Source organism: Orbicella faveolata, unplaced genomic scaffold (genome assembly GCF_042242905.1).
Source record: "Orbicella faveolata isolate gen_17 unplaced genomic scaffold, um_ofav_v1 contig_26, whole genome shotgun sequence".
NCBI classification, from domain to species: Eukaryota; Metazoa; Cnidaria; class Anthozoa; order Scleractinia; family Merulinidae; genus Orbicella; species Orbicella faveolata.
Genome location: NW_028301554.1, coordinates 11,550,917 through 11,565,857, shown reverse-complemented (window position 1 = coordinate 11,565,857; position 14,941 = coordinate 11,550,917). Strand labels below are relative to the sequence as shown.

The window sequence follows — 14,941 nt, the reverse complement described above, 5'->3', positions numbered from 1 at the left end:
ATGTTCCCCCTAAAAACAGTTGGAAAGGAGACTAATCTTATCTTGATGCTTTTGTCATGTTCTCCGATCTTTCGTTATGGGACGTTTTGTTGATGCAACAGGTGGGCAACAAACGGAAAGAAACTTTTCTGAACGGTAGGTCAGGTGCGAAGAGCCAGAAGTCATGGCACCGTCAGGTGGTCTGCGGTCAAACTCAGAGTATTAACAAAGTAAACTCGCTACCCACTGGGTTTAACTGCTATCAGATCTTTTTGTGTAGGTAAGCAAAAAGATCCAATGCTAGTAGGGTGAAAAGATCTGACATACTGCCAATGCAAGGATGGATTTGGCTCCTCTTTCCAATACTCTGTGTTTTACCCTTAAGTCTTGAAGTACATGATTTTAGACAAGGGTCAAACTTTAAATTACATAATAATATTATTAGTGTTGTACGTTGAAATATAAAGGGGGGTATAAACACTTCTCAGCTTTTAAAAGAATATTGCTTTAAAGCAAAAATAAAAGTTAAAGGAGTCATGTTGACCAGTAGCTCCTTTGCAGACATTCTTAGGCCTGTCACACAGAGGAACGATTGTAAGGCGGGCTTAAGAATGTCTGAAAGGCTAGGAGACCAGTAGATATATGTCAGTTTCGTTACGGCAACAGAAGTTCTAAATTGTTTGCTCAGGAAACGTAACTTTAGCCTTATATGAACACATTCTTAGGGTCTTCATGTGCAGGGATTGAGTGACAGGCCAAAGAATGTCTGTGTAGGCGAATAACATAACCAAGAATTAAAAAATAAGGGCTGCCCTTTTTCTGAGAAAAAAAAGACTTGTGGAATTAACACTTGTTGAGTTTTCTATTGCTGATTTTTGATGGAAATTCTCTTTTAACTAACCAGGGCTTGCATATCCTTAAAACACACCATTCACAAAACAAAGACAACAAAACCTTCTTTAGCGAACTTTTTGAAATGAAGGTTCCTTTTTAACTTCTTAACCCACTGACTCCTGTGCCAGCCATAACCGGCTGTGATGAGTGTTGGCCTTTGTTCCACTTCTGACATCATCACCTTTGACCAAAATTGGCATCGTCTATACTCAACTTCTGCAGGAGGAAAAGATCTTTCCAATAATACCAGATCAGAGTGATTGGCTCAATGGAGCCTGAAACTTGCAGCAAAATTTCCTGCGACTACCCTTAGCTTCTCCATGGTAAAAATTGCCTGTTTTGATGATGCTTTCTCAGGTATTTTTCAACTGGCCAGTAGAACTAAGCCCAGTAGAAGGTCAATCACTGCAGCAAAAAGATAAGAAAAGGAGAAGAAGGAAAGGCCAAAAAAAAAAAAACAACTAATAACCAAAAAGCCTAAAGACGTATAGTATTGTGCAAAAGTAATGCAAGCGAAATGCGTGAATTGTGTTCTTTGTTCTCACGATTTTCGACGAAAGTTCTCTCAAAAGTTTGATTGAAATTTTGATTGAAACTTGTTTTGTTTGCTTTCTGGGTATAGCTCATTTGACATTTCTATTATAATTCTAATCTTAAATGAACAGTTACGTGTAACTGTAAATAAGACCAAAGTTAATGTTGGCCTTTGTAATATGTATTGGGAACGTTTTTGATGACAGAGGTGAAGTTGCTGGAAGCTGCTATTGTAAATTTGTGCTCTGAGGTTTAGTAAAGATTGACAAGAGCCAATCCACTCTACATGTCAATGGTACTACTACTGGAGGGTTGAGCTCCTGAAATTAAATTTCAGAAATCAAAGCGAACAGTTTCGTTGAGGGCACCGTAGCATTTGTCAAAAAGTCTAATAAAGAACACTGTGGTCTTGTGAGCACAAGGCATGGATTCCACCATGAGAAAATCCTGATCTTGACCACAAACTCTCCATGTTAGGCAAATAACAGGGAAGAAACATAAGTTGCATTGGAAGACAAATCCCACATAATGGAAGCGAGGAGAACTAGCCAGAACTCCAATCCGAGCATTAAAAGTTTACCCACAGACAACAATTTTTGGGCTTGTTCAAGCAGATACACTTTGACACTTGAATAGGCTGAGGAGCTATCATATCGCAAAGTGACACAACAGCTCTTGCGAAAAGCTTTGTATGTCTAGTTGTAGTAGATTAATCGCAACATGATCACGTGTACAGTTTGATTTTGAGGTCATTTGAATCGACAAAAATTCTATCTGGGCTACAATTGTACAGTGAATTTAACTGGAAAAAAGGTCAAATAGGACTCTTCTGTTCCCTGTGTACTAGCCACACTAAAAGTCGGCATCCAAGAAGTTTGCAATTTAAGAGACTATATGTCGCATATTTGTTAGTTAATTCGCACATTTGCTAGCCAATTTGAGATAAGGCTGAAGCACTTTGTATCTTTCCCCCTTGAAGCAAGGCTTCTTATGTGTTACTATAGTTAGCACCTACATTCCAATCTAGTGGACCCAAGTTTGATTTTGGGATTCGTTCAAGTTTGATTCTGGCTTTTTTTTTTCCTTTTTTAAAAGCCACTGATCTTTTTCTTTTATTGTTCAACCCTTTTTTGGTGAAGAATATCCACATGTACTTATTTCAAGTTTGGAATCGATAAGAACACGGTTTTTGACATTACGAGCCCTTGCTGTTTTGCATAATCAACCTCAAATTGCATCTGATGGTTTACATGTTGTGTGTTTGTAATTCATAATTTTATTCTTGTAAACCTCGACTTCTCTGAAGATCTTTTGCAGCTACCCTGCGAGCAGAGTTGCCACTCATGTCAATCATCATCCACTGCGAAATCAACAGGTTTGCTCATTGAGCACTTTGATTGTTGCCTATATAGTATTCTTTAGGCTTAAACTTACCGGGATAAACAATTCTGGAAGACCTCCATTACAGCAGTTACACTATGATTTGCTTGTAACATTATTTTAATACGAGTTTTTAACCTTTAAGCCTTGCCAGTGGCGAGACCTTTGCGTGGCGGATGAACTCACGGCAATCCTACGTTTTGCAAGCTTCTACTCGATCTAGTAGCTTTTCATCTTGCCATTTTTGTGCATCTGCTGATCAAAAAATTCTTTTGTATCTGTAGACAGCTTTGCTGGTCTTCTCGAGTGCGGTATATCCTCCACAGAACTAGTAATTCGTAGCTTAATTTCTTCACTCATAGCAGATGAATTGGCAGCAAACTATAAAAGGCTGTGCAGCGACTGGGATTGGCATGCTGTAAAAAAGGTGTTTTGGCAAGTATATTCAGTGATTAAGATCAAGTACACGTATTTTATCGGAACTGCGGTTTGTTGGCGTTTTGGATTAAGTCAACAATTTTGTGTTCCTAGTGAAATACCTAGGTGAGTTTCATAGCTAACAGTTCGTGGAGTTGTGATGCTATTTCAGCAGATTAACGGCTTCTTTAATGCTCAATCTTCAGAGAGGTCATTTATGTATTTTACTCATAGCTTTTAGCCTATTGATGAATGGAAGATCATTAGAAAAATTGCACCCAACTTTTGGGAGCAGTGAATTACTGTTCAAAAAATTGCAGAGAAATTTCGGGAGGAGTGAATTATTGCTTGAAAATTCATGCAGACCGGAACAATAGGTGTCACAAAAATGCAGGGAAATTTCCTTGAAAATTGTTTCAAGTGAAATTTCTTCAAAAAGCCCAGAAAAGCCAGGAATTTTGTTTAAATTCGCTTGCATTACTTTTGCACAATATACTGTAGCTTACGTTTTAGTTGAAAAAGGGTTTTTGTGTGAAAATAGATAGCTCCCTTAGTTTGAAGACTGGACTGGACTGTCTCCTGAGATGACAAAAGATTTGCAGAGCACAAACATGACATTGAAAGGAAGACATGATATAATGTGTGCACCTTATGCCTGTCAGATGAAACCCTCAAAAACAAAAGTGGCCACTAAATGTCCAATGCAGGGTGTGGATTACTGTTGTGATCATTTAATGGGAGCCTTGCCTTTATTTTTGACCTAAATTATTTTCCCTGGATATTAAATTTTGACAAGGTGTAGGAAATCACTCACAACATTTTTAAATTTACAATGAAATTAATTCCTTGAAGGCTATTTCAAAACCTTGGAGAAGACACTTAAATCTACCCACCTGCTGGTGATTATCCTTGAAATTCTGGTTCCAACACTGAATTTTCAGTCACATGTGTGACCACCTGGTCACAATTTCAGACCCTGTTGTATCTTTTGATCAAAATTTAAGCTATTCAGAATTTTAGAAATTTAGTCACTATTAATGATTATTATGGTAAATATTTGGAGTAGTACTAGACAGTATTAACTTTTAGTTGGTGGTTCTATAGTACTAACTACAATCAATTTAATATTTTTTGAAGGCCTATCGAGACCTGACATGTATCACAAGAGATGGACTAAGTTTGATCATTGCAAGATTAATTGGTGTTGTTACAGACAAGCTTAGTAAATTACTTGATGGTGTCAAGACACAGGTATAAGTTAAAAAAAGTAATTTTTACATTATTTATTTCTTATTGGGCTACAATTACTCACTTTAACCTCCCAGTACATCATAATCAAGTTTAAATAAGCCATTTAATAGCAGAACGGGCCGCCAACTGGAGCACCATACTTATATAGGAAAGAAAAGGAAACTGATGAATTGATTTTCTCATGGTTATCATGGCTAGAGGTATTGCTCATGGGCGTGCATGCACGACCACGGCAACGATGTCACGCAACATGGCGGCCATACTCCAGCTAATAGGTTGCAGCCTTCAGTGGGAGGCGCGGTGGCCTCATGGTTAGTGCTCTCGTCTCCGGATTGAGCGGTCCGGGTTCGAGCCCTGGCTGGGGACATTGTGTTGTGTTCTTGGGCAAGACACTTTACTCTCACAGTGCCTCTCTCCACCCAGGTGTATAAATGGGTACCGGCGAACTTAATGCTGGGGGTAACCCTGCGATGGACTAGCATCCTATCCAGGGGGGAGTAGAAATACTCCTAGTCGCTTCATGCTACAGAAACCAGGATAAGCTCCGGCCTGATGGGCCACTTGGCTTGTATGCAGACTTTGCCTTTACCTACCTTCATTTATTGCGTACTTCTTTGATATTGGACATCCATGTTATGAACAATTGACACCTGTCAAAACAAGGTACGTGGAGGCACGGTGGCCTCATGGTTAGTGCGGCCGTCTCTGGATCAAGCGGTCTGGGTATGAGCCCTGGCCATGGACATTGTGTTGTGTTCTTGGGCAAGACACTTTACTCTCACAGTGCCTCTCTCCACCCAGGTGTATAAATGGGTACTGGTGAACTTAATGCTGGGGGTAACCCTTCAGTGGACTAGCATCCCATCCAGGGGGGAGTAGAAATACTCCTAGTCACTTCATGCTACAGAAACTGGGATAAGTTCCGGCCTGGTGACCCACTTGACTCGTATGCAGACTTAACCTTTTACCAAAACAAGGTATTCACTGACCAGTTTTATGTGACCATATTGCTGGCTCAAGTTTAGCGGTTATTGAGATCATGTGTTGTTTTTAAATTGACTGATGACCAAGTGCTTTTTGATTGGATCGTGGGCTCAAGCCAGGTGAACTTGTTGTAATCAGGGCTGGGTTGTTCGGAAGCCGGTTAACGCTAACCCAGGACTGAAAGTTAACCAAGATATAATTTTTTCCTGTATAAAAACATTTTTCACTACTTATTTTTTGTGTAGTTTGAAATTATTCAAACTCAAAGCAGAAGGCCAAACAATATAAACAGAAAACCTCACTGCAAAGTTACAAAACTCAAATCAAACTTCATGCTTGCCCAGGGTTAGTTTAATCAAGCTTTGGACAACCCTGCCCAGGAGCTCCGCTTTTGGGCTTAGCTAAATCTATGTATTATACCGTACATGCACATGTACCTTACCTAGAACTCATGCATTTTACATGTTGGGTCCCAACATGTAAGACGCATGCATTCTAGCATCTTTAGTGTGATACACTCTGCTCTCGTCCCCAGGGCCAGGTTCTTTTTTGATAAATTGTTGTTTGATATGACTATTGAAAGTAGTTATTCTTTTGGTAATGTTACTTCTCCCTTTTAAATGCAAAGAATGCGACTGTGACTGTGTATGTTTTGGAATTAACCCCCCCCCCCCCCCCCCCCAAGCTGGGTTCAAGAAATATGAACTGTTTTTAAACTACACTACTGTTTTTGTCAGGGTTTAAATAGAGAATGTAGAGGTATTACTTCTCCTTATGTTCCTTTAAAAAGAAAGAGACCAAAGAGTTCATAGCCAGCCAAAGTTAACTTTCTTGAGTTAGTGGCATTAAAAGGTGTCAAATTATGAATTTGTGATTAACGAAATGTATCAAATATTGCTGCAGACTCCACTGCATTTGCTGGAGATACAATGATTATTATTGTTCCTGAAATGCCCCATTGGGGAGGTTCAATAAAGTATTCATTCATTCATTCATTCATTCATTCATTCATTCATTCATTCATTCATTCATTCATTCATTCATTCATTCATTCATTCATTCATTCATTCATTCATTCATTCATTCATTCAATCAATCAATCAATCAATCAATCAATCAATCAATCAATCAATCATTCATTCATTCATTCATTCATTTGTGACTTCGGAGCTTGTTTGTACATCTGCTGCTCTGACTTTGCCATCACTGCCACAATAAATTGTTTTCACAATGGCCAACTTCCATGAACTCCAGAAAACACTTTCCTTCTGTAAAATCCATCTCTAACTTTGATTGCCTCCTCTTGAGACCCTCCTTTCTTGAACTGATGCACAAAGTGCTCTCGCAGTGAACCAAGGTACATGTACTCATTTTTAAAGCATTGAATGACGTGCTGACACAACATTGAGCATCATTTCATAGCCTTGCTGAATTGATCAGGCTCATTGAAGTCCTCATCATCTAACTGCTCAGAATGAACAACAGGGTGTGACAAAGCAGTGACATCAAAATCATAGCTAGAGCAGCCTTGAAATTTTTAAAGGTTCTGAATCATTCACATCATGGTAGGTGAATGTGATTGGATGATCATTAACCACTGCCTGAACCTTTTTATGAGTGTTTGCATCTCTGGCATACTGATTAGAGTACAATGAAGAACTTTCTTGATTGACAGTTTTACTATGCTGAGCATTCACTCGTACATGCTGCCCCAATGCAGTGACTTGGCAGGAATGTTCCTCATTTGCACTCTCTTCTGAACTAGGTGATGCTGGACCTTTTGATCTTCTATAACTTTGAACAACTTCTTAATATCTTCATCCCCTTTGAGAATGTTTTGGCATTATCAGCAAAGGTTTTTCATAGACAGCATAGTGATGCCTGAGTGTGAGAAGGAACTGATTGGTTGACAGGTCATTAACAATTTCCAAATTCGCATCACAAGTGGTACCACAGGTGAAAAGGCAGACATAACATGTTTTCTCAATCCTGCTACCAATCTTGGCTATCAGATGGCTAGTAAAATTAATTCCCACCATGGAGAATGGTGTAACCTCGTTAAGGTTAAAGTCAGGCGATAGGGGCTGGGTGGGCCAAGTTTGCTCTTTTTAAAAGAAGGTATTCTCTCTTACCTAAAGTGTTGAATTTTTGTGCACGAAGAAGACCGACTTCCACATGGGATATCTCAGAAGCTGTGCAGTCATGTCCAATATACACAAACTGACACAGTTCGAAACTACAACTTCACGATCCAAACAGTTTGACAGATCGTAAAAGACAGTTTTTGGTCCGTATACAATCAGAAAATTGTATCACATCAGGGGACTTGAAGTATAATCACGTGTTATTTGAGCAAAGGGGTGAGAGGGTTTGTTGATCTGTATGGTTTGTATGGATTGTAAATGCCAAGCCAAATACATGTATACATGTACACGTTGTTCTTTAAGCGTGAGCAGCAAAATGATGCTTTTACACATATAGCATAAGAAAATATCAACTGGGGGCTAGCAAGCAAGCCAAATATACATGTATACCTGGTTCTTTAAGCGCGAGCAGTAAAATACCAGATGCTTTTATAGGAAAGAAAAAATCAATGGAAATAATACGTCAGTACAGTATACCTCATTCTTTATAAAATGTGAGCAACACGACAGTATTCCTCATTCTTTATAAAACGTGAGCAACACGCGTTTTATTGAAAGAAAATATCAACCGGAGGCTATTGTTACAGCTTGTTCCTATTGCGTACTGCGAAGTCAATACCCAGGTTGTTTTCAAATTTTGGACGAGAAACATAATTATTTAACAAACAGAAATTTTAACTTGTTATATAATGCCTTAAAAGAAAATGCATAAAAGTGAAAAATTGTGGATGCCAATGTCCATAAACTTTACGTCTGTATTCTCAACACAAAACACCCATAAAGGTTGTTAAATTTTACATTTTATCAAATCTTTCAATTGGTCTCTCAGATTAACTCATTCTCCCAACATGGAGAATGGGGTGGCTTTTTTAAAATGTTACTGTTGTTAAAGGTGCTTTTACTTCAAATCTCAGCATCACATGGCAAGACAAAGACACAAAGTCACCAACGCTACCATGCTGGAGCAAACAAACTCTCAAATCTCCTCCTCTGTCAACGTTAACTGTGATGGTTGGAACATGTGCACTAAATGAAGGACAGTCAAATATCAAAGGATGTCATGTATGGTGAGCTGGCCACCGGACACTGCCCAGTTCTTTCATTTCAAGCTCAGTCATTCAAAATCTTCACTCCATGTTCAAATGTTCACTGTCTTGGCCTACTTTGCATACGAACTTACAATGTGTGTAGCCCAGCGTAATCAATAGAACCAAACAGAATGAAAAGCCTATGGAACTAAGTGAAACTCCAAATGTGATTGTCTCGACAAACGTACACAATCAAGCGCCATCTTTTTGATGAGTTAGATTACCCAACTCTTAGCACTTCGATTTTGTTCAAAAAAATAGAACTCTCCCAAACGAATTCAACCTCCATTAAAAGAGCACTTTGATGAGTTAAAATTAGCAGAGTATAGATGAGTTTAGACAACAGTGTGGACCTCAATCGTGTTGGTCAAGAATGAGATCCATTTTACTTATCGTAAACAAATCTATTGTCTGAAGCATTCCATGTACTGATCATACTCAAAAATTTTACAAAGCCACCCACCTTGTTCAGTAGTACGTGAAAATAATCCGAGTGCCCTTAATGACATGCAATTTTCGGACTGTATACAGTTTGAAATCTACCTTTACCTTCCATACCAACCATATGGATTGACAAACTGTTCATGTATCACCCCCTCGACTCTAGCAAGAAGTGATTAATTTATATTCTAAGTCCCCTTAATGAGAAGCAATTTTTGGACTGCATATGGATCGAAAATGGCATTTACCATCGGAAAATCGACAAGCTGTGTCACCCCCTTGACTCTAGCAAGACGTGATTGATGTCATAAGTCCCCTTAATGAGATGCAATTTTTGGGTAGTGTATCAATCGAAAATGACCTTTAATTGACATGGGACGAGCTAGTTAGGTCAGTAAGCTTCAGGATCTCTGTTGTTTGATTGCAGATGAAGACAGGTAGTTGATTGTTACTGAAAAGCCAATGGAGACAAAAGGTGGAGTCAGTGCAGTAGTATGATGGGCTAAATGAAAAGTCCCTGCTGAAACTCTCTACTATGGTTGCACCAAGGCAGGCACTGGGTAACAGTTTGTGCATGTTTAGATGAAGTGATTTTGACCTTGGAAGCGAAAAACCTGACTTTGTCATTTTGCACAAACAAGATACAACAACCAGCTGCAATCATTGGGCATGCATCACAAAATACATGCATTTCTACTGGCATAGTTTTGTCAAAGTCCAGGTAACCGAGGTCATGAATGATGAGGCTTCTTCGGTTTCCTGGGCAATTTTGTTGTTGTAGTTCTTCAGGGAGAACTTCATCCCAGTCATATCCCGTATCCCGCATGGACAAAATGAATGATGTACTACAACCACAATGAGGGAGATGAAGCCAATGGGACCAAATGTTGATGAAGCAGAACTTAGGCTTTGTCATTTGGTGAACTTCACGTCGGGAGGAATGACAATGGCTTTTGGTGGAAACTGCAATGTGTCTTCCTTAGGATTCTAGATCATGCCTAATAGTCCTGAGTGATCCTGTCCCTATCTGGTTGATGATAGTGGCCAATGTTGGGAAATTTGTGAACCACTGGTGCAGATTCATGTCAGCATCCTTCATAAGCTGCCTTGACACATTGTAATACTCAGTGGCAGTGTCCTTGTCATCCGTCCCAGTAAATACATGTACATTGTCCCAGTAAAGGTTTCTAGAGTTCCAGTTTTAGTAGCCTCTTCCTGACTTGTTGCAGATGGTTGAGAGCAAGGTTGAAGTTTGAAGGGATGGGAGGATGATTGACCAGCTTTAGGTGTGGAACAAAGTAAGTTCCATCACAGTAAGTCATGTGGGATTGGCATTTGGAGTTGAACAAGTGCTCCCAACTTGAAGACCATTTGGTATGCAACAAAGGTGGCAGTATAATTTGACCCACTGATAGCTTTGACAGCAGTTTTAACTGGAACTTTGCCAAAAATCATGTGCAATGGTTTCACACTTGAGAAGTGTTTTTCTTCTGCAAATTATTTCAAATTTCCATATTGCCTCATTTTTTATATAACTACATTACTGAATTATTGCTTGAACATTTTTATTTTCCTTTATAAAACCAAACTATCCTTTAGTAGCTCGGAGAAAGAAAAAGCTGCCTACACTAGGGTTCAAACCACCGACCTGCGAACTAACTTCTGATTACCTGACTGAAACCTGTGTTTTTCTGATAAAGTGTAGCTGAAGAACTTGCAGTAATTCAAAGCAAATGAATAGGATTGTTGTAGGATTGTCAGTAGGGTTTTGATTAGTAGGTTCCATGGAAAAAAGTAGGTGGCTAAGGTGTGTCTGAAAAATTACAAATTCTGAAAAACTGTAGTGCGCATGAAGAAAACTACATTGTTTGGCACAGTATATCATCTTGAAAACAACTGGTCTTTTTCAAAAAGGTTAGAGAGGCAATAAAAAAGAACACTACTGTGAATAAAATCATCAAGAGCCTCATCAAGAGTTATCTCTTAGTGGACAAATTTGGCAATTAGTGGCTTTGAAATTCTCAATATTTTGGTGCTTTTGAAAGCATTTCTTGGCTTCATCTTGAATTAAATCAAATTTGAAACACGTTTCTTTCATATTCTAATCTTACATGTAAGATTGGAATGTTAAGCGTTTTAAAGCGAACGGATTTGACACACGTTATCTGATGAGCTTCTGGTAGCAACTTTGTTTCTAAGCTAAATATTTTGTGTTTACCCCGGTATTTGTATCACTCTAAGCCATTTTTAAGCCGTGTGTGTTTTTAGAAAATTACTACCTAGCTTCAGAAAATACAGAGGAGTATTTTTATTTACATTAAAAGTAAGGGAAAACGTATCAGTGATTCTGCAGTTTTGTGGAGGGTATCAGCCAGTTTCACACCGCTGATGGTCGTGATACTACATGTAATAATTGTGTAAATAAATCTACCTGTCTCATTAATTTTGAAAAAAAAAATAACACTGCAATCCTATTTATAGAACGAAAACTTACCTTTCACCAGATACTTATAAGATTTTGTACAAATAGTCTGTGTTTTGTTGGAATCTACATGTAAAATGATTAAAATGATGTGCTTAGGTGTAGAACATTTTATGGCTGTTTTCAAGTTTGATTAGGGATCAGTTTAACATGGCTGGTAAGCTATTTTAATATAATTCATAAATTAGTCTTTAAACACAGGAACCAATTGACTTTTGTATTGCTGTCTCATGGTCAGGGTATTGAAGGCGTTGTGTGAAATGTGTAAAGGGGAGAGTTTTTATCAACTTTTACCCGCTCATCACTTTCAATTGGTAAATATCTTCTGATTTTTCTGTTAACTTCTTCTTTTTAACAAAATTAAAATTAAGTAAAGTTCGATTTCCTACAATCCATTTCGCTCCGCGAAACGACTTCCTTTCCACCGTGTGGGTGCTGATGCACATGTCTTATTAAATCAGTTTCGAATTGTGTCACACACTTTTTTTTTATTCCCTCCAATCCAATTTGGGTTCAAACAAATTATTACCTGAACAATTTTATTTCCAATTTATTTCTCCAATATCATGCTCAGAACTGATGTACTAACATTTGGAGTAGCTGGCGCAGTATTCAGAATAGCCAGTGAAATGCGCCGGTTGCCGGCTTATTTTGACAACCCTGTTGTTGTCCTCTGCAGGTACTGTGGCTCTCTTGCGAACTAATAAAGAACTCTGTTCCTGGTGTTGAGGGGCTTTGTCAAGCTCTTCTCAGACAAATTTCTGGAGGAGATAACTCACCTTCAAACATTTGGCTTGCAGAGAATGTCTTAGGGTTACTGAACAACAATAGGTATGAAATATTTTTCCTTCTAAAGTGCATGATTTTTCAACAGGCTGGGGACTAATATAAATAAGGACAGGTGTTACTAATATTGGTGTGTTATTGACCTCCACTGCATGACTTATCAGCTCCTTGCTAACCCTAATCTGGATCATCCAGATGATCACCATGTTAAACACTGTAGATGGTGACTCAGTCACTCTTGCTTTGCCTTGTGGATACTTGAGAGCCTTGATCTATCACTGTCCCTCAAAGTATGACCATGTGCTGTAAACCACCGTTAGGAAAACATTTTGTTGTCAGTACAAGTCAGTATACTGGTAATCTATTGTCTGTTTGGTTTCAGGGCTTGGCTGGAGAAGAACCCAGTGCTTCTGGCAACTGGTGTGTACACATTCCTTAGATTATTGGAGGATCATGAAGCCCTGCCATTCAAAACCTTGCGGCAAATGGAAATTGAATTCTGTTCCTCACTTCTGAGGGAAAGGGTATGGTCAAATAAACATGATCTCAAATTTAATACCACAACTGACTTGTCACAACTCTCAGTTAATAGTTCACAACTGCTTACTGGTCTTTCAGTCTTTCTTTCAGTAATGATTAATTAATTAATGTTGGAACAGGGTGTAAATAGTATTAAAGATGTCCTTGAGGAACAAATACGCTTAAAGAAAAATGAATTGGAGAATATCATGCAGTACAAAACAAAAGGTGCCATAACTACAATAGGTCTAAAGCCAAATAGTGCAATTAATGAAGGTGATTAAAAAAGCCAATATTTCCTGAATTTAGAAAATAGACGTAAGAGGGAAACAATAACCCAGATTAAGCGAGCAACAGGTCATATGCTAGGAACGACCCAGATATATTAAAAGAATACAATTCTTTTTATAGTCTGCTTTACGCTTCAAAAAAAAAAAAAGAAAAAAAAAAAGAAATACAGAGTGACATCATGTTCTGCTAACTTCTTTTTCGGTCAGGAATGCCCTTCACTCTATGATATTGATAAGCACAAATGCCAAGGACTTTTGACTGAAAAAGAATCCTTAGAGGCTTTAAAAACAATGGACACCAGTAAATCGACTGGACCAGACGGCCGCCCTGCTGAATTTTATACATTGTTTTGCAAGGATGTCTCTCCATTTGTTATACATGGCCTTAACAAAAGCTGTCAGAGGGGTAAGCTTACTGTAACCCCAAGACTTAAGAGACATCATTTCATTGATCCCCAAAAAGGCAAGGCACCACAAGAACTAAAAAACTGGAGACCCATAACTTTATTGAACTGTAACTACAAAATTGGATCCAAGGAAGGCATCGTTTCACGACTCAAGGTTGTTTTGCAACATTTAGGAGACAATGACCAAACTAGTTTCTTGAAAGGGTGCTCTACTGCAGAAAACAGTTGCTTGATTAATAATGTTATCTCATACCCAGAATCAAAGAATAATTATTCTCAAGTTACTTCTCTTTGTTGACTTTGAAAAAGCTTTCTACCATTGAATGGGCATTAATTTTGTTGAGAATTCAAAACATTCCATCATTTGGTTTCAGCTCGTCTCCAATTAAGTGGATCAACTTACTTTACTGTGACATCGAAAACTGTGGAATAAATAACGGTTGGTCAGTGGGTTTCTTTGAATTAAGTTGAGGTGTGAGGCAGGGTTGTCAACTCTCGCCTTACATTTTTATGTTGTTTGCAGAGGTTTTAGGTACCACTATTCGTAAAGATAATGAGGTAAAAGGAATCACAGTTGACAGCACTGAATGTGAGCTGAGTGAATATGCAGATGGTGCTCAAAAATTGCTTGCATGATCCTTTGCTGTATTGGAACAATTTGTTGAGGTTTTGGGCTTGCAAGTAAATTGTAAAAGAATGGAATGTGGAATGGAAGAGTCAACCAATAAATGGTTTAGACAGTTTAGAAATTGTATAGTTGCCCGTGTTGAAATGGTACAATGAAGACAAAATGATCAAGTCTAAGTGTAAATGGTTCAGCTTCTACATTGTGTGTAGATTCACAATTCAGCAATGGTTTTAATTAGTACAATACATGTACCAAACAGACTAGCTGTCTGTGTATTGGTGTGTCTTGACACCAAGCGGTTCAGTGTACCATGAATTGGTTTAATCTAAAGACAAATGGTTCTGGTAATCACAGTGCCAACCTGCGTAAACAAATAAATGATGTATGTAAGTATGTATGTAATGGGTTAGCATCACATCAAACAGCTTAGCAAAGCAACAACAACAACAAGCTTTATTTAATATTACCAGATTAAAAGTTAAACTTAAATTACAGCATAATATATTAATGCAAATGAAGGTAACATTTTACTCAGAATAACTAAAAAGCTAATTGAGCTGAGTAAATCTAAATAATGTTTACATATCAGATGTAGGTTGGCACTAAAGCTTGATGAATGCAAGAAGATAAAAAGAAGAGAAAGAGACAAAAAAATGAAATAAAATAAAAAAAACATAAACAAATAAAATAAATAAATACCACTTGAAAACTCATGAA

The 14,941-nt window shown here is 38.1% G+C and overlaps 1 protein-coding gene across 4 annotated transcripts in view; it reads left to right on the top strand.

Annotated features, from left to right (window-relative positions):
• The window catches only part of LOC110048177 (integrator complex subunit 3-like), a 317,013-nt gene that overhangs the window by 74,899 nt on the left and 227,173 nt on the right, over nucleotides 1-14,941 (top strand). For 2 of the 4 annotated variants that reach the window (XM_089296027.1, XM_089296026.1), the window contains 3 exons: nucleotides 4,342-4,455; nucleotides 12,274-12,425; nucleotides 12,763-12,904. In XM_089296027.1, coding sequence (XP_089152153.1) covers nucleotides 4,342-4,455; nucleotides 12,274-12,425; nucleotides 12,763-12,904 — 408 coding nt within the window. Of the gene's footprint in view, nucleotides 1-2,713; nucleotides 2,783-4,341; nucleotides 4,456-11,832; nucleotides 11,909-12,273; nucleotides 12,426-12,762; nucleotides 12,905-14,941 lie in introns of those variants that run through there. The other 2 variants (XM_089296025.1, XM_089296031.1) reach the window with 2 other exon arrangements.